At 33.5% G+C, this 19602-nt stretch overlaps 1 protein-coding gene across 6 annotated transcripts in view; it reads left to right on the top strand.

The window, feature by feature from the left end:
* Positions 1 to 13384, top strand: part of LOC129240178 (rab11 family-interacting protein 3) — a 34971-nt gene extending 21587 nt beyond the window's left edge. For 2 of the 6 annotated variants that reach the window (XM_054875778.1, XM_054875782.1), the window contains exons 2-6: positions 2185 to 2319; positions 5147 to 5600; positions 5669 to 5796; positions 6422 to 6460; positions 12387 to 13384. In XM_054875778.1, the coding sequence (XP_054731753.1) occupies positions 2185 to 2319; positions 5147 to 5600; positions 5669 to 5796; positions 6422 to 6460; positions 12387 to 12512 (882 nt within the window). In that variant the 3' untranslated portion in view covers positions 12513 to 13384. Of the gene's footprint in view, positions 1 to 1547; positions 1644 to 1808; positions 1918 to 2184; positions 2320 to 5146; positions 5601 to 5668; positions 5797 to 6421; positions 6461 to 12386 lie in introns of those variants that run through there. The other 4 variants (XM_054875783.1, XM_054875780.1, XM_054875781.1 and 1 more) reach the window with 4 other exon arrangements.
* The last annotated feature ends 6218 nt before the right edge of the window (positions 13385 to 19602 follow it).

Genomic DNA, 19602 nt, shown 5'->3' with positions numbered 1-19602 from the left:
AAATCGTTTTATTTTTATTCTTTTTTTATTTAGTAAAAAAGTTATTCAAACACACAATTGGATGATTAATTTTGTGCCACTTTGTAAAGGGTTTTCCAATAACAAGTGTTATTAGTGAATGGATTGCGCTATTGAGAGATGATTAACGATTTTTTATCGGCGGAATTGGATGGTATTGATCTCAACAACGTTTAGACGGGGCTACCTGTCACACAAGCAACGAAACTATTAACCTTTTACGGGAAAAGTTTCCGGACCGTGTTATTTACCGAAGAGGTGATCACAATTGGCCACGGAGATCGTATGATTTAACACCTTGTGACGTTTTTCTTAGGGGCCACGTGAAAGACAAGGTCTAAGCCAACAGCCCAGGGTCGATTCAAGACCTCAAAGATGGAATTCGTGAGGCTATCGAGGATATAGGGCAGCCACTTTGCAATTCGGTTATGGAAAATTTCATGAAAAGGATATTGTCTTGTAAGCGTGGTCGTGGTGGTCATTTGCCTGATGTTATTTTCCACTATCAACGGCATACCTTCCTCTTTATAATGAAATAAACATCCGATCATTTATATTAAAAAATAGTATTTTTTTTGAATATCAAAATAACACCTCTGTTTGGAAAACCCTATGTATGGGTATTAAAATTGCATATCTAAAAAACCAAAATCAATTAATTTGCTGACAAATAGATCAGTTTATGGTACTACTGGTGTTATTATAGCCAATGAGGAACTTGTATGATTTATTATATTAAATACCAGCATCACAACTAGAATGTTTCCATATTAATTTCTCCCATCCCTCTCTTGCCGCTCACACTGCATTTCCTCTTCTTTGGCACACTTGCCCGCGTGTGATCGGCCAACAGTTGTTTTATATATTGTAAATATTCATACATACATCCATTTACATATACACAAATTAGATAAGACATGTTGCTTGTCAGATTGTTGCTGGTCGCGCGCATGGTTTGTAAACAAGAATTCGCAAAGCATTTCACGCCTGTTAACCGGCAATGACTTCTCTACTGGACAAGTCAGAGTGTGAATACAGTTTATTTGTACACGAGCATGCAAGTATGTATGTGTGTATGTATATATTGTACGATAATAAATGAGTGACGACCGTACAAGGAAGGGGTTAAATATGAATGAAGGGGAAATTAAAAAAATACCTCAAAAAAAAAAAAACAATTATTAGTAGAATATGAGCAACTTACTAAATAACTTTGCATTTCTTGACAAAGTTGTAAGTGTAGGAAAAATTAGCTCTTAGTCGTTTATAGGCAAAAGCGGGGCTGGGATACACCAACGCTGAATACTAGTCAACTCTAAACATTGAACATTGAATGCCGCCGCCGCATCTGCTATTAACACCAATGCGGGCGTGAAAAGTCGTTACCACCAGTCGCTCATCGGCACCTCCCTAAAAGCGTAAACAATTAACAGCAACTGTTTTACACCGATCTGAGTGTGCAGCAAAGTTCAGTTGTTGATGAGTGTGACTGCGCATAAGACGTGTGTAAATAAATATAATTTTAAATTTTTAGTAAAAAAAACAAATTTATTAAGAAATGTTTATCTACATTCAAGCAGCAGTGTAACGGGGGCAGCGACCCAATTCATATCATTTTTGCGATGGTGAATCATAAATTGTAAAGTGAATTTGAATTAGAATTTGAATGCGTGCCAACTAGCAAATCGCACACACACACATGCACTTAAAACAGTTTAAAATTCTGTATTAAAAAAATTTAAGGAAAAATACGATTTTCCAAAAACTAGTCAATTGTGTCAAAAGCCTATAAGAAAAAAGAAATAAAAACTTTAACAAATGCATTTTAAAACTCCAATGGCGGATGTGTTGCTAATTGATGATCTACTCGGCGATTTGCGTTTACTAAAGAGCGATTGTGTTAGTATTGCCACTAATTGAAATTAAAGAAAAATCCACAAAAAAAATATTAAGAATTTATGAGTTTGACATTTGCCCTGCGAGACGCGCCAACACGCAAATGATAGCCATTATAATACTCGTTTAATATTTAAGTTGCTTGCCGCTTATCAGTTGGCTGCCCAACAACATTTGCCGCTCTTCTCTTATCAACATTACATTAATGCTTATACTCGTGTACTCACACTCATACTCACCATCTCTCTCTCTCTCTCTCTCTCTTTTCAGCTGGAACTGCTGCAGCGTCAAGTCACCGACTTGGCCGACACACAGAATATCGCCGAGGATCGCACAACGCGCACAAAGACGGAATATGCTGTGCTACAGACACGCTATCATATGCTCGAGGAGCAGTACAGGGAGGTGAGTAAGGAATTAATTGATATTCTTTGGAAGAAAAAATTACTTACAAATACTTAAAAGTAGGTATAAGCAAATTGACTCAGAAATTTTGGGCTAAAAGTTATAGTCTTATAAAGCTTGATTTACCATAGGCCGAGTGTTTCTTAGAGCGAAGTTATGTCGTTATTAAAATACTTCAGTTATCATATTTTATATCCAGCAGCTTGGAATCGAATCCACAAATTTTGCACCAACACCCATTTCGCACACAAAGACAAACTCTTCCAGAGCAACTTGAACTTGAATGGGGAAAATATTGCATCTCACTGTAACAGCGCAAATCTTGCTGCCCGGTTTGAAAGATTTTACACCAGGCGTTATGATCGTAACGAAGAGACAGGCTTCAATGCTATATCAAAATTCCATTGACCAGAACCCTTCTGCGGGTTTACCAAACCCCACGTAAAGGAAATAGTTAACAAATGGGAAAACACGGCATTCATGTGACACTGGCTGGAAATTCTAAGACAGAAGCAGGCTCAACAATTTATACTTCCTTTTGGAGGAATGTCAAATAAACTCTTAACCCTGAATAAAAAGGTCTTACGAGCTCGCACTTGATACTTAGTCTTCATTATCATTTCAGAAGACTAGGATTAGTGGAAAAAAGTGTCTACCGTTTCCGTGACCTGGGCGAAGAAACACAAGAGTACATCCTCTGTGAATGTGTAGTTCTGATAAAACGAAGACACACTCACCTTGGTGGTGTGACTCTGCGTCTATTGGCAATGTGGATCAAAGTACTCTAAAAAGTGCTCAAACTCATTATACATACATATATACAAACAGTTTTAAGCCGACCCCAAATGGCAGATGGTTTCTTATGAGCAGCTTTTTCATGGCAAAAATACACTCGGAGGTTCCCCATTGCTTACTGATCGACGAGCGTTATTAGAAACAACTTTTTCTATCATTTGGTAATTCATAAGCGGAGATTCGAACTTGGGCACCAACCCATTCAGCTACGGTTGCCGAATTCATATTCATTAGAAGTCTTCAATGATAGGCTCGCGAACAAGCACAATAGAACACATCAGAGATCGCAGTGCACTATGACCCAATAAACCTACTCAATTGGTCGTCATCGTCATCGTCGATATTTTCTAACAGTTGACCCAGTAAACGAGCTATTTCGCCAGGATCGGATCAGAAAGAAAGAGATGTGTTTTAGAAAGTGAGTTAAAGCGTAAATTTGAGTAGGTGATTAGTTATCGAACGCCTTCTTAATAAGCGTTTGGTCGAGTTCAAAAAGGATTGAAAGGGAAATCTTGTCCATCTTCTTCACTTGATCTAACTTGTATCTTGCCCTAATCTGTTTAATACTTTCAAGGGTGGAGTGTTTGTAACCACTCAAATGGCTTGACTTAACCAGTGAATCCGCTATTCAGTGTCTTATCGGCACTCTTCGCAAACTAAAAAAATCTCGAGCAAATCTCTTTCGATATCACACTTGCCTTCATTGTTAACCTTCGAGATTTAAATTGAGGGGCATTGTATATTCTTCTACTTGTTGCAGTATTTCTTGCAGTTTCTACTGCTCTCGATACTCATTGTTCCAATAGACATAGACACAATTGTTGCCGAGCAAAAAGCCGGCAATTTCTTCATAAAATTTAAATATAAAATTATAGCCACACTTGCGAAAATTTGTGCAATGGACTAAGCGTAGAAGTCAAAAGTTCTAGTACCAGTGATTAAGTATCCTTATCTTAAAGATTTTCGAGCAGCATAATCGCCAAAATAGCATAGGTCTCATAAAGAGTATAGTATGAAAAACTTTCTTTCTAGACAAACTTTAGGGAAAACAGATAGTTGGTTTTCTAGTTTTTTTTTGTCGATAGGTGTAAATCAAAATGTCAGAAACATCATCAAGCGTGCCATATCTTCGAGGTGGAGTCGCGTTTATATCAATTGACCCAACAGGCTCCTGCGTTCAGGGGGCGTATGGAGTCTTTACGCCATCGATAGAATTCACTCCTCCCATGGCCTTTGCAGGCGATTGTGGAGGAAATGAAGCATTGAAGAATGCGGAATAGTCCGATACTCACAAAATATTGTCTTGTATTCAGTTTGGTCATAGATAGCTGGGTTCAGTTCTTTTCATGCAGCTGTATTTCTAGGTCGGCTTTACTGACACACCCGGACTTAAAATTGGATTCATTATGATATCTTGCTGTTCAAGTTCTCAACACTTATTCAAACCAACATCACTTAGAACCTCATAAAAACTTTGAGCCTATGAATTACCCTATCAGAGAGCGAGGTGTATGGAGTGCTTTTGAGTTCTAACTCTTCTGCTTTCCTGCTGCTTCTGCAGAAATCGTCATTGGCAGCTCTCAACATGCCTTCCGATAATGATGTGACGTATAAGCACATATCTGTGGGTAATTATTTTCTGCACAGCCTGAAGAGCTCTTGCGAGGAACTCAAGTCCCATTATATTCACATGGTTTTATTGCAGATACCGAATTATGTGCAGCTTGAGTCTGCGTCTTTGAGAGAAATTTCTCTTGCAATGAGCTGGCGAGCCATATAGTCAACCATTTACTAGCTACTGAAAGTAGAACGGAAGTGCTGTTTCTTGTAAACTATTCTGTTCCCTCTGTGCTTAACATGTCGCTGCGTGCCGGTACCCTCATCATATTTGGCAGAAAACTGCTCTGCCTTGCCGTTATAACAGAAATCTGCGGCCGTCTGCTACTGAATCAAGAGTTAGGCGGCTCACATTTATGTCCTTTTATGTGTCAATTTTATTTCCAACAATTAATTTACTCATTACTTCACCTAGTCCGAGCTACGCGCCGAAGAACGTCTGGCCGAGGAACAGAAACGCTATCGCGAACTACTGGCACGCGTTGAACGTGAAGCGGCACTCCAAAATGAAAATTGCCAAATAAAAATCAAAACTATTGAACTAGAAGCCAATACATTGCGCGAAGATGCGCAACGTCTGCGTGTACTATGCGACAAACAAGCCAACGATCTGCATCGCACAGAAGAAAAATATGAATTGGCGCGCGATCAAATTGTCGCTCTGCAACAGGATCTCGATGAGGCGACGCAACGTGAACGCAGATACGAAGGGGAAAAGAAGGCGGCCGAAGAGCTGATGTTGGAATTGAGTAAAGAATTGGAACGGTTGCGCGCTGAAACGGGTCCAGCGCTACCGACCACCTCACCGGAGACAATAAGACTGGAGGAACTGCATCAGGAGTTGGAAGAGATGCGGCAAAAGAATAAAGGTATGTTGAAATCAATATGCGGACCTCGGAAGCTTTTGTAAATAATAAATATTTTGTAACTGCTTTAGCTTTGGAAGAGCAAAATGAGGAGCTGCAAGCGCAAGTGCTTACACGTGGCGTTGAGGAGGGACGCAATCTGCTTAACGGCACGCTTAACAGTTTGGCGCAAGAGCTGGAGGAAATGTCACAAGCACAGGTAGGTGGTGTCACTTTTTGAAGTTCCTATGGCGAGTTTTAAGAAAAAATTTAAACCATTTCTATTCTACACTGCCTATGAGCTTTTGTAGTCAAGCTTTTATCGCTCTCTAACCCCCGTCGCTCATGCTTTCGCATACAAAACTGTACACAGCACTGCACACGCCGCATTTAGCATAGCTTAGCATAGTTCGAAGGCTTACACACAAATACACACACACGCAACGTGCACGCACACTGCAGGAATGCTTTTGAGTACGTTTTTGAGCTGTTTCGAAGCTTTTCACAAGAGTTTGTAGCTTTTAAAAAGTAAATGAGGCAAGCGGCTAATATCGAAGAATTAGTAGATTTTTTTCGAGTTTAATTTTTTTCATTTATTTATTTTTGTTTTATGCAGCTTCTCTTCAGAGTCTGGCTTTAGTTTTAAGTTTGTTATTGAAGTTTTTAGTTTTAAATTTTTTTTTGCTGTCTTTTGTCGTTCGAATTTGTTTCTTGTTTGTTTCGTGTCCGCACACGTGCACATATTCGTATACACCGTTATATCACTGCCATTATCTATGTATATGTATTCGTGTATGTTGTTTATTATTTTGTATTCTCCTTTCTTTTATTTATTTTTATTACAGGATTCTGTGGATTCAGCCACATTAGCATCCCTAAGTCAGGTAATAATCAACACAGCGCGAAAGCAAACGACAGAAAATTCGAAAATTGTTAAGATTTATGTTGGAATGGTATATAACAGTGGTTTTGGATTGGTTATTGGTTAATTAAAAAATAACTAAACTTAACATGAATTTGAATGAAATAAAAATTTAGAGTATGGAATAGAAAATTTAAATAGAGTAGCGCTTTAATGGTATCAAAATGGCGCTTCAGTGCTACTTGAGGAGTGCCAGACTGGCACTTCAACCATTTTACCTGCCTACCTAATCCCTTAAAAGTTGCTTAATAAAAAATCAGTAAACATATGAAGAAAATACGGCAACGAAATGGTTAAGAGTATTCGCCTAAACAGGAATAAGGATTGAAGCGCTAAAGCCGTCGTCCAAGCTGAAAAAAGTCAAAATTTCGATGAATAATACTTTCGTGAGCCTAAAAAACCTCAAAAGAAAAAGTCAAAATGTCGATGAAAAATACTTTCGCGAGCCTAAAAAACTTTCGAAGCAAATTTGCCGTGAAAAATCTCCCGCTGTCTTTGCCCTCCAAAGGCAAAGGAAAATTAGAACTTCTTGAGAGGAAAACTGATATGTATTTTTTCATTTATTGAAGTATCCAAATTAAGTGAAGAATACAAGCATTTGGAAAAGGAAAATAAAAAAGTGAAACTTCTCTTGCTTCGAAAATACTAAGAAAACAGGACTGCGCTTCATTTGGCATCTCTAAGAAGAAAAAAGTGAAACTTCCTTTGCTTCGAAACTACTACGAAAACAGGACTACCCTTTATTTGGTATATTTAGTTGACGTCACCTACCACCAGCAGACAGCAACGAATATCGCTTTTGGTTATACATTAGTGAAACGGCCCGGATTTATATCCGGCTAAGAACTATCGTTCCAGCAGCTATCGTTCTCGCTAAATGTAGGGGTAACGTTTATGCTGCTACAAAAACAATAAAAATAACCGCGTTTTATTGATTTATTTCGGAAAAATGCGCTTGAAAAGTGAATTGCCACTACAATTTGAAGAAAGTAAAACTTAACCGGAGATACTCTAAAGATGATCTTTATGAAAGGAGTAGATGGTCGCGCGCGAAAACAAAGCGAGACTGAAAAAATGATTCGCTGGAAATGCATGCATTGAAGGACTAATGGAATATAGCGCTAGTTTCTGAAATGAAAAAAAAAAAAAAAAATACCAGAAATACTCAAGACCGTGGAAAAAATAAGAAAGAGAATATAGATAATTGTTTTTTGTTTTTTTAGGAAAATCATTATCATTAAAAAATGTATGCAGTGAATGTGCGTGAATCGTACAACTAATTTAAAAACACATTTTTTCGAAGTTATTTTTTTAGTAGTACATACGTATACACTCAACAGCATAAGTTTGCGTACAATGGTTGCTTTTGCAATATTCACAAAGGGTTTTGTGTTAAATATTTTTTATTTATTTTATTTTGTTTTTAATAAATTAGTAATTTTTTATTAGTATGTTAATTACAATATAATTAAATTAATTATAATTTTAATTAAAAATAAAATAAATTTAATAAAACAATGAAATAAAAAAAAATAAATTTTATAAAACAATTAAATAAAAAACAATATAAAAAATAAATTTAATGAAACTATTAAATAAATAAAAATTGAATAAAACATTTAAAGAAAAAAAACATAATAAAATAAAATAAATTTTATAAAATACTTAAATAAAAAAAAATATTAAAAAAATAAATGAATAAAAACTAAAAATAATAAAATAAAATAAATTCAAGAAAACAATTAAATTAAAAAAAATAAGAAAAAAAAGTTTTTATTATTTTTTATTAATTTTTTTTTTAATAAATTCAATTAATTAATAATTATTAGTATGTTATTAGAATATAATTTCATTAATTATAATTTAAAGTAAAAAACTTAAATAATAATAATAAATAAAAATAATAAAATAAAAAAATTTAATAAAACAATTAAATATAATAAAAAAAATAAAAATAAATAAATTCAACAATATAATATAAATCACATAAATCAAGGCTTAAAACTGATTTTTCTTAAATTTTTTCAATGTTGAAGGGGTTATATACAGTTAGAAGGCCGAAAAAAGCGAATTTTCCAGAATTTTTTCTGAGAAAACTTTTAAGTTTATAGATCTAAAAATGTGTACACATTTTGTATTATCTTTTAACTGTTTGTTAGTACTAAGTATTAGTAAAAATATTTATTTGGAAAGGAGCTACAGCTCATCTCCGCGAGCTCCTCTCAAAAACAATGTTTTGCGGTGACCACTTTATCTTTGAACTGGATCCTCTGAAATTAAAAAACCAAACAGATTTCGTTAAAGTAATGTTAGATCTAGTAATTAATCGAAGGAAAACGACGGTGTCTCAAAAACAAAAAATCGATTTTTCATCAAAATTTCGGCCTTAAATTGTTTATCAAAAATTTTTTTTTCGGTGAGAAAAAATCTTCTATTAATTACTAGCAATATATTTGCTCGTGTTAAAATTTGAGTCTAATCGGTTTAGCAATTTTCAAGTAATGCTGGTCACCGTTTAAAGTTTGAAAAGCACTTTCAAACAAAAAAAAATTCATAAAAGACAACCAACCCGACAAGTTTCCAAGACGTTCGGTTCTGCCTTACCGCAACGACGAGGACTTATAGTCGGCCAAGAACTGCAGCTGCACTTCAGCAGTATTCCCTGTACAGGTATGAGAAATGTTTATGCTGCTATAGTAATGACAACAATAAAATTAATTCAAAGTTTAAAAAAATTGTATCAGATTTTTTTAGATTTTTTTGCAGCATGCAGTTTTGTAGCGTATTATTTTTATCATATCAAAGTTATAAGGATTGCTCTGTCAGCCTTGCACATTTTATACGCAGATAGTAAAATTACGTGAATAACGAACTCGCTGAGGGAAAGAACCTAAGTCTGAGAACATACAATTTTTATTATTTTCACTATTACACCGTGCGACGGCAAAAATTATCCAGAAAAAATTTCAAAAACATACTTTAAAGTACTTTAAAAAATTTAATTGATGCAGCGTTACTATATTATATAAAGTCCATAGTTTCATTTCATATCATTTATTTATTTAAGTCTATGATTACAAGAACCTGACAGACTGGATACATACCCTGTGATCAGAAAGTACCGAGAATGTTTAAATAAAACAAAACAGAGTTAAATTTCAGGCAAATTTATTTTATCTCCTTCAAATATGACCCGTCTGAAGCAACACGCATGCGCCAACGTTTATCCCAGTCCTCCATGCACACCTGGTAGGCCGACGAAGGGATGGCCTTCAGCGATGAAGTCGCGTAGCAAACTCGGGAGTGCTACTAAATTCAATTTTTTTTTTTGTTTTGTCGTGACAGTCTAGAAGTACAGCACTCAGATACAATTAAGTCCATTGTACTGCACTCGGGTTAAGTTTCGTTAAATCTACTCGACCTCCGAAGAAATCTGAATAGATCTTGTGGTGCCAAGGAGTCACACTAAATTTATTCAATTACAAGTAAAATTAATGCAAATAGAGGTGAAATTTAAATTAAAAATTACAATTACAAATACCATTCAAATTTAATTGCAATCGAATTCACTCGGTTTTAAACACATTTACCATATCGTTTATATATTAAGGGTATTCACTAGTTACGAAATAATGGTAATATGGACTCATTTTGTAGCATACATATTTGTGGTAAAGGCACACGTAATTCGGTATACTAACAACTATTTTACGTAGAAAGACTTCTAACTTGGGAATTAATAGACAAATTAGTGCTTTAGATCTACACTAAATTGAAAAAGGAAACAACTTTAAAAAATAATAAAAAAATTTATATAATATATACTAGATGGCGCAAAATGAATCATCTTTTTTAAATAACAAAAAAAAAAAACATTAAATAACTAAAAAAAAAATGATTTTGAGTGATGGAAATGTTTCTTGTCTGTTTGTATAATGCAGCTATCTAGTTTACAAGTGTCAAATATAATTGATGTACGACGCCATTTGCAAAAAGTTTAAATCTTCCGAAAGGGTGATTGAGAACTTAAAATGATTTGCTTTCCTTGTTCACTCCTCTCGGGCGTATAGGCTCAGTCTTGCGTTGGTTTCGAAAACCTGTTTATGACAGGGTTGGTGATTGGCCTGCCGCTACCAGTCCTAAGTAGTGGGAATGCCCACCTGTCGTTGCTTAGGAACAACTTAGGAAAGGATAAGTTTTTTTGGGGTTGAGGAATGGAATTGGAGGATTTTTTTGTTTGTTTTTAAACCTTACGTTGGATTCGAACCCACAACCTCTGGGATGGCAGGCTAGTGCACTTACGCTAGACTACCGAGGCCGATATTACAAAACATAAATATTTTTGTACATTTTTTTTTATTATAGTCTGGTAGATCATTTCATGGCATTTATTTTCTGAATATGAAATTCGGCATATGTCCGCCGCAGCTTCGAGTTACGTGGTTCATTTGATCGATCCAATTAAATGAGTCCAATCAACAAAAAAGCGACGCAAAAGATGGTCACTGGCTTCAATTCATGCACGAGCTGCATTTTATAGGCACGGAGTCGAGATACTTATGTAAGATTTTCCACGTAATTGAAAGCCATTTCAGCGGCTTCTTCAGAACTTCGCGAACATATGTATTTATTTTTTTTCAAAGTAAATAAATTTCCACAATATGACATTAAGCGATTTATGATGACTTCCCAAACCTTACCATTACAATTGCCTAGTTTAAAAGCGAATTAAGAATAAGAAGAAGGAGTTTGAAAGCTTACTTTGAGTCGATTTGAGGGCCATACACATTTTCATCCTTAGCGAGTCCTAAAAACAGCCAAAATCGAAATTTTTTATCACAAGTCCTAAAATTATTACTTGATTCCAAAGTACTACAATTCTGACCAATTTAACAAAGCGCGCCATTCGTCTCTTTCTCGCGGAACCAATTGGACTCACCGATTAAAGTCAGGTCCTTTTCGACCTGATATTTCCAACGCAAAGAAGGTATTTCTGTTCGACTGCTCTCGCCAGCTGGTATCGCATCGAATACTTACAGAGTCGGACGACATGACGTAGCAGCGGAGCCGTTATTCGCTGTACTATGTCTATGACGCCATAAGGCTATAAGTATTAAAAATTTTATTTTTAATGATGTATCACAATTTAGAATCAAGTAATAAATAAAATAGTTTGTTTTCCCTCAAAGTAAGTCTATCCGAACGTGCGATGGTTTTTTATGAGGACCCCTTTCATGGCAGAAAACCAATCGCAGGTTTGCCATTGACTGCCGAGGAGCGACTACTATTAGAAAAAACATTTGATGTTGTCATTTGGGGTTTCATGACCGCTGTAGGCTACAAACTCGAGCTCTACTGCATAATAATCATACACGAATTCGTTGAGCAACAGCGGCGTACGTTTTTAGTAACTAAAACTAACTCAAAAAGTGATGTCTTCTGAACATTTATAGTAGCAAGAGAAATTGACAACGCTGGACGGTATGTGTAGGCGTGATGGATAATTAATTATGTAACTCCAAAGATTTGATAGCCGCAAACATGCTTGTGGTGGTCATATGAGTTATATTGAAGGCCATACTTAAATTTGGCACTTCTATAAAATAAAATACATAAATAATTGGCGCGTACACTTCTATTAGGTGTTTGGCCGGTGCTTGGCTAAGAATAAATTTCAGCCTGATATCTCAACTATTCGATGCATTATTTAAATACAAAATTGTTATATACCTATTGAAGAACCCTATTATTTTCTTTGAACTATCGGTTTAGTGTTTTTAATTTGACTAACTTTTTCTCAGTTTACTTGTTAAGTTAGAAGTTAATATTTTGTGCATTTCTGTGAGCAAAAATTTTAACCCATAAACTTTTCACCTTTTCATTTATAGTTGCAGCAAGCCTTTCAAGAGAAGGAAGATGAGAATACCCGCCTAAAACATTATATCGATACGATACTATTGAACATCGTAGAGAATTATCCGCAGCTGTTGGAAGTGAAGCCAGTGGCGAAATAAAGCGTTGAACAGCAGCAAAAAAGGAGAGAAGTGGCAGTTGGCTATGAAACGGAGAGCGAACAAGGAAAAGGAAGCCAACAAAAGAGCAATTGATTCGTGAAGAAGAAGCGCCAATGCATTTGAAGAACAGCGGCAAAGTAGGAAAAAAATAATTGGAATTGGCAGTTTAATGCTAAAGGAAATACCGTTACAAAGACATCGTCGACTGGTTGCAAACAAATAAGCCCCTATGAGCTGCTTGCAAGCCACTATCGCATTTCGTATGAACAGCAAGATGTGCCACCGAAGTCCTATCGAACTCGAGTTTTCCTGAGGGACTTCAAACAAATCTGTGTAGTTCCCGTTGGTACAGAGCTGTATTGGCATTGGTGTTCCTATGTGGCTGACCAGTTTTTCCTTATACAGCGCGCAGAAAAGCACAGGCTGACTTATATTTTTCTTGTTTTTGATTTTTGGTTTAATTATAATATTACCGGAGTCACCGGAAACTGATGAAGAACAAATTTTGTAAAAATAAAAATAATAATTTTAAAAATTAGTACATGCATCCATACATAGGTATGTATGTGTGTAGTTGCATGCGCGCATAGATTAAAATATGTAGACTACACTAACAATAGCTAAGTATGAAAAAGATAATGAACTAATATACTAAAATAATTAATAATAGAACTAATTATATAGACTTAAATAATATTAAAAAAATAAAAAAATTTAATTTAATAAAATAATCTTAAAATGTAACCCATTTATACCATACCAGCTATGAGTAATTATAAGCAAACACAAGCAAAAAATATGCCAACATACACACATACAAAATAATTGAGGAAAAAGTCCACTAATAATCGTAATTCTGTATTAAAATAAGTTTTAATGTTAAAATCCTTTGCTATTAGTTGTACGTGTAATCAAAAATTGTGTATAAATATTTGTTTTAAATTTTTGTATAAATTGGCAACACTGATTGTGAACAGAAATTTACATAAATGTTAAACAAAATTGTTGAATATCGATTGGTAGATTTTTTATGCAATAAAAATAAAAAAATATTTAAGCGTGAAAAAGATGAATGTTTAACATTTGCAAGATCACTTATAAATGGTATTCGTAGGATCGCATGATGTAAGGAGGAATGAAATTATCAGCAAGCATATAATTCCTAATGGGGCTTGCCCACCAGTTTCTGCTTGCTTTCGTTCTTTTACCTAATTTATTGAAGGCGTAGCGAGTTGCTGGCTCAGATAGGCAATTATGCCGGACACGAAATTTATGGGGTCCCGGTTGTCTAGAGCTCAAAAATTCAGGGTATTTTCAGGAATTTTTTTGACAAACAAAAATTGAAAAACGATATTTACATTTTCAAGGCTTTTTATTTAACTTCTTTTACATAAAAAATGAAAAAAGAAATTTTGTAAAAAAAACAAAATAAAAAATGATATTTTTTTTTTTTGACAAAAAAAAAATTGGAAAACGATATTTACATTTTTTAGGCTTTTGCTCTTACTTCTTTTACATACAAAAATGAAAAAAAAAATTGTTTTTAATTTTAATAATTTTAAAAATGGCGCTGAAGTTGACCCTCCCGAAAAATTGGACCTGGACGATGTTGTCCATTTTGGCTCTTCTATTTATCTGAAACACAAAAAACAAAAAAAAAAATAATTAATCAGTATGACTGTAGGTATGTCCCGTACTGGAATAAAAAAACAAAATTGACAAAATGTCGCGGTTTTGAATTTGACACTCTAAAAATCGGGGGTTTTTTCAATATTTTAATAAAAGAAATACGAAATAATTGAGGTAATGAAAATATAATTCTAATACGGGCGATAGCCATCGATGTTGTGAACAACAAATAAAATTCCAAACGATTCGGTTGAATAGTTTTTTTTTACCTAAAGTCAGTTCAGCGTTTCAGAATTATATTGGGTGCACTATTTTGTTTCGCATCCAAATATTGAAGGTTCAGAGTATAATTTTTTGATTGCGTTAATTAATAAAAAATAAAGAAAATTAAAACATAATAAAAAAGAAAATTTTAATGAAAAAAAATTAAAGAAAAATTTAAAAAATAAAAACAAAATTTAAGAAAGAAATTAAACATATGTGATTGTTTATGTTTTTGTTTTTGTTATAAATAAATAACATAGCATAAATACTATTAAATTTGATATTCTTTTTAAATGAAATGATAAAGAAACTTATTTTTTCATATAAATGAATTTTGCTTACAAAAAGTATAACAAATTTCAAAAAAAAAAAAAATATTTATAAATAAATAAAAAATTATGTGACCATTTTTGTTAATAAAAAAATGATTTAAAAAACAAAAAAAAAAAAAAATATTTGCAATAATATAAGCAAACTACCAAGTTATATAAAAACAGTAGCCAAGAATAAAATGTAATAAGAAAAGTTTATTTTAATTCGAAATAATTATAAACGCTTGGTCGCTAGGGAGGGTCAATTTTTTCGCCATCGTTGCAAACAGATGCGTATTCTGCACGAAATTATGAGAAAAAAATTCAATTAGAGCATTATTATAAAGTCCACTTCGAGTCCCAGAAATTTGAAGAAGCTACCTTTTGTCAAGCTATCTGAATGTGAAAATTTATATCATTAACTTAAGTAGCATGAATGAATACGAATGAATACTAGAACATATACATGTGGATGCCTGAAAAATTACCTAACCTAACCTCGTTGGTACGGCTCGATTCAAAAAGAACGACACCAAAAATTATGTCGTTATATTAGCTGAAAAATACAAATCAAAGCAGAGAATGAGGTATTAAGAAAAGTGGAAAAAATCACACAGGGTTGCATTTTAAAATACAATATTACGAATATGATACGTTTGTCTAGTTATATTTCCATATACAAATATACTTTGATCACAAAGTTGCCGGAATATATCCAGAGGGGGGTAGCTGCTCCAGACAACGAGTTTTTCAATCATTTTTTGCGAAAAAGTGAGAGTATTTATTACCTTAAAATAAATTACATATTAATATTCATACTTAAATGAATATACAACAAAAATTTTTTAATAAAAAAAAAACGAAATGGCGACGCCACAACTACTTAAACTTGGGTCCTTTCATTTGAGCCGTCGAGTGTAAAGCCTCTTGTAATAAACTGAAATCAAACAGACGAACAATTTTCAGTAAAATAAGTGATTGCGTTTCGCACTGATCTATTTATAACGAAAAAAATTAAAATTTGAAGTGAAAAAGAAAAAAAAATCCACTTTTTTTATAAACAAATTGATCAAAAGAATATTTTTAGTGATAATTAATATACAATTTGAGGTACATGCAAAGACCAATACAGGCGAATATGTCAGAGAATTGTTTTTCGGGGCAAAAAATCAAAAAAAAAAAAAAAAAACCAAATGGAAAACTTGAAAGTGCTGGAGGAGCTGCAATTCTTCATTCAAAACGGTTATGACTCAAAATTGATGTTACCGCTTTCAAAGTACTCCCCATCAACTGCCACCGTTTGAACCAGCTCACTAAACATTTCTGTAACTTTATTTTCAGTATAGCTATCAGAGCCGTCTTCGATTTTTCCATCATTTCCTTTCGGCTGCTAAAGCGCGTTCTCCATAGAGGTTTTTTGACTCGATCAAACAGAAAAAAATCGCCGAGAACCGTATCAGGTGAATTCGATGGCTGTTGGTTGGTATTAGTTTTGTTCTTGATCAAAAATTCACGGATAATGATGGCAGTGCGCCCCGGTGCGTTATCATGTTGCAAAATCCACGAGTTGGTTTTCCACAAATTCTTTTTTTTTTTTTGGCGAATCGCTTCACGTAAATGTCTCATAGTAGTCCTTGTTAACTGTCAAGCTTTTGGCAAACATTCGTGATGTACAAATCTTGTAATCCATCAAAAACCGTGAGCATCGCTTTTTTTTTACTGTAAACGACGTGGTTTTTTAGTCGTGATTCGTTCGGAGCTCTACATTCACTCGCCTGTTGTCTGGAGTGCGTGTCGTTCTCATAAACCTTTGTCTCATCTCCAGTAATGATGCGTTTGATTCGGTGTGTTTCAGCGTTGGAAATAATGTTTTTGCATTAAATGCAGGGCCAACTTTGCAACAACACGGCGCAAACCCAAATCATTAACTACAATATCCTAAACGGACTGAGCAATGTTGAAGTATTCTGCCAGTTCTCTGTTGCTTAATTTTCGTTTATTGTTCAACTTCTCTTTCACTTTATTGATATTTTCATCAGCTTTCGATGTCGATGGTCTGCCACAAATTGCTACATCATCGAAGAATCCACGATCTTTTTTGAAGCATTCATGCCACTCTTAAACGGCTGGTTTCTTTAGAGTATCACCACTGAAACAATTTTCCAATATTTCTAGAACCTCCGCACCATTGAATCTGCATCGCATTTTTAGAGAAAATTCCGATCCATTTTTGAAACTATAGAAAATAGAAAGGTAGGCAGAGGTAGAGTTATTGAAGACCGCGTTTCTTTTACGAATGTCAAGCAATGGCGGTACAATTTTGGTAGAAATTTTAATCACAGATGTCGTAATCTAACAAAAAAAAAACCAAAAAGAAACAGAATTTAAATCAGTTCACTTAGAGCGCCACCTGCGGTTGTTCCCTGATTTTTGATATCTATTTTTTATTTAACACGCATCGGTACCTGACAAAAAATGCCAATTTGACTTAACATCAGAAAATCAAATTACAAAAACGGAGAAGTAAGAGAAGTCTGTATATTTAAGGAAAATAAATTAAAATATGTTACAAAATAAATAAAAAAATTTAAAAAAATATCTATTGGGCTACACATTTTTCACACAAAACGAGGCGATGTTGTTGTCAAATTGACATTAGGGGCTGAAGCGTGTTAAAAGACTCCAGGATGGCGTTGCAAAGCAAATTATTCTTAATAGGAAAAAATACTGCCTGTAATTTTTCTTTGTATGTGTAAATCAGCGCCGTAGCCGAATGGGTTGGTGCGTGACTACCATTCGGAATTCACAGAGAGAACGTAGGTTCGAGTCTCCGTGAAACACCAAAATGAACAAAAAGTTTTTCCTAACAGCGGTCGCCCCTTGGCAGGCAATGGCAAACCACCGAGTGTATTGCTGCCATGAAAAAGCTTCTCATAAAAAATATCTGCCGTTCGGAGTCGGCTTGAAACTGTAGGTCCCTCCATGTGCGGAACAACATCAAGACGCACGCCGGAAATGGGAGCAGCAGCTCGGCCAAACACCCAAAAAAAAAGGGTGTAAGCGAAAATTATTTATATAATTATAAATTAAATTAAAACTTGCAAAAAAAAAAGAATAAATAAAATTTACTAATTTTTGAAAATTAAAATTTTTTTCAATTAACAACGTATTAACCCCTCGGCTGGCAATGGCAGACCTCCGAGTGTATTTCTCCTCATAAAAAATTAATATAAATCAAATGAAAACTTGCCAAAAAAACAGGAAATAAAATTTTCTAATTTTTGAAAATTTAAAAAACAAAAACCTTTTTCTTATCATACATTTTATTTTGTGGTTTTTTTTCTGTTTCAATTAATAACGTATTTACGATTATTTTGGTTTTAGATACTCTCTACATATTTTCAACTAGTGGAGTCTTTAATGCTCATCATAGTCATCATAGGCATAACTGACCCTCCTTTTTTTATTTCATTAATGAAAAAAAGCTTGTTTTAACTTTTGGAGTGTTCTAAATTATTTTTACAGCTTTACTCTAAGGGACTGTTTTTCCTAGAATTTAGTGTGTAATCAGAATCTACATGGAACGATGTCGAAAAAAATCGTTCAATACAAATTGACCCGCCCTAATGCATATACATAAATTTTTCTTTTTGGATTGAAATAATTTATAAAATTTATATATTTCTTAAAATAAAATTAAATATTTGTAGACTAAAATGCATGCAACTGTTTTCGTGACACCATTAAGTTAGTGAATATTACGGATGAGAAAAACTGTATAATTAAGTTTAAGGTAGGCAATACTTAGATGTTAATAGAAAATCGGTATAGGAATAATATCATAGAATCATATGAAAATAGCAAGGAAAATTTTAAAAATTATATAAAAATATAAGAAAAATGTAAAAATATATAAAAATATAAGCATCTATCCATACATTTGCATATCAAGGCATTTCGTTGCAGTGCAAAGCGATAATATTATTATTGTGATGCTGTGAGAGATAAACTGAATAAATTTGCGTTGCTTAAGAATGGACAATCGCGCATAGAAAATAAAAATATAAGAATGTGTCAGTTAAAATAGGAAATTAAGAGGTAAAATATTTAATTAAAAATAAAATAAAAATAAAATTAAAGTTAAAATAATTAACAAAGTAACAAATAAAAAGTAGATTGCAAAAATATTTGCTGAAAGTAAATGGTATCAAAAAATATTAACGAAACCGACGCAAGACTGAGTCTTGTCGAAGCCCTATGATCCCGAGAGGAGTGAACACGGAAAACAAAAATTTGAAGGAAATATCGAATCTTATGTGAGCTAATACCAAGTAAAGTAAATTTAGCCTATGCATTAAGACAGTTATTAATTTGAAATTTTTAGTAATCCGAGAACTCTCAAGTATTTGAATATTTTAAAAATACTTTTTATTTATGTACTTCATAAATCAACAACTAGAGTAATACTGCAATGCATAAAAGCAGCAAATTATTGTTCAATATCGTATAAATAGTACAAAATTTTATTTTCACTAGAAGCCAAGGAAAATCAAAATTAAGAGAGCAAAAAATTAAAAATTTAAACCGATCTTAAAGAATAAGCAGTAAATAAGTGAATAAGTAAATAAATGAAATGAGAAAAAAAATCGCAAATTTGATGAAATGTGACAAAAATAATCTAACATGAAAGCAACAACTATTTACTATTAATTAACTAATATCAAAATAATCTTCTAATTTAAAAAATACATCTGTTATGTGTAAAAAGTAGCTTTAACATTTTTTAAATAAAAACAATAATAATAAACAATAAATAAATATTTATAAACCAAGTATAGAAGGAATTTTTTCTTTGTTAAAAGGTAAAAATAAAAAAAAATGGAAAA

Source organism: Anastrepha obliqua, chromosome 3 (genome assembly GCF_027943255.1).
Source record: "Anastrepha obliqua isolate idAnaObli1 chromosome 3, idAnaObli1_1.0, whole genome shotgun sequence".
In the NCBI taxonomy this organism is placed as follows: Eukaryota; Metazoa; Arthropoda; class Insecta; order Diptera; family Tephritidae; genus Anastrepha; species Anastrepha obliqua.
Note: the sequence above shows the minus strand (reverse complement) of the source record. Positions and strands in the feature narration are given on the sequence as shown.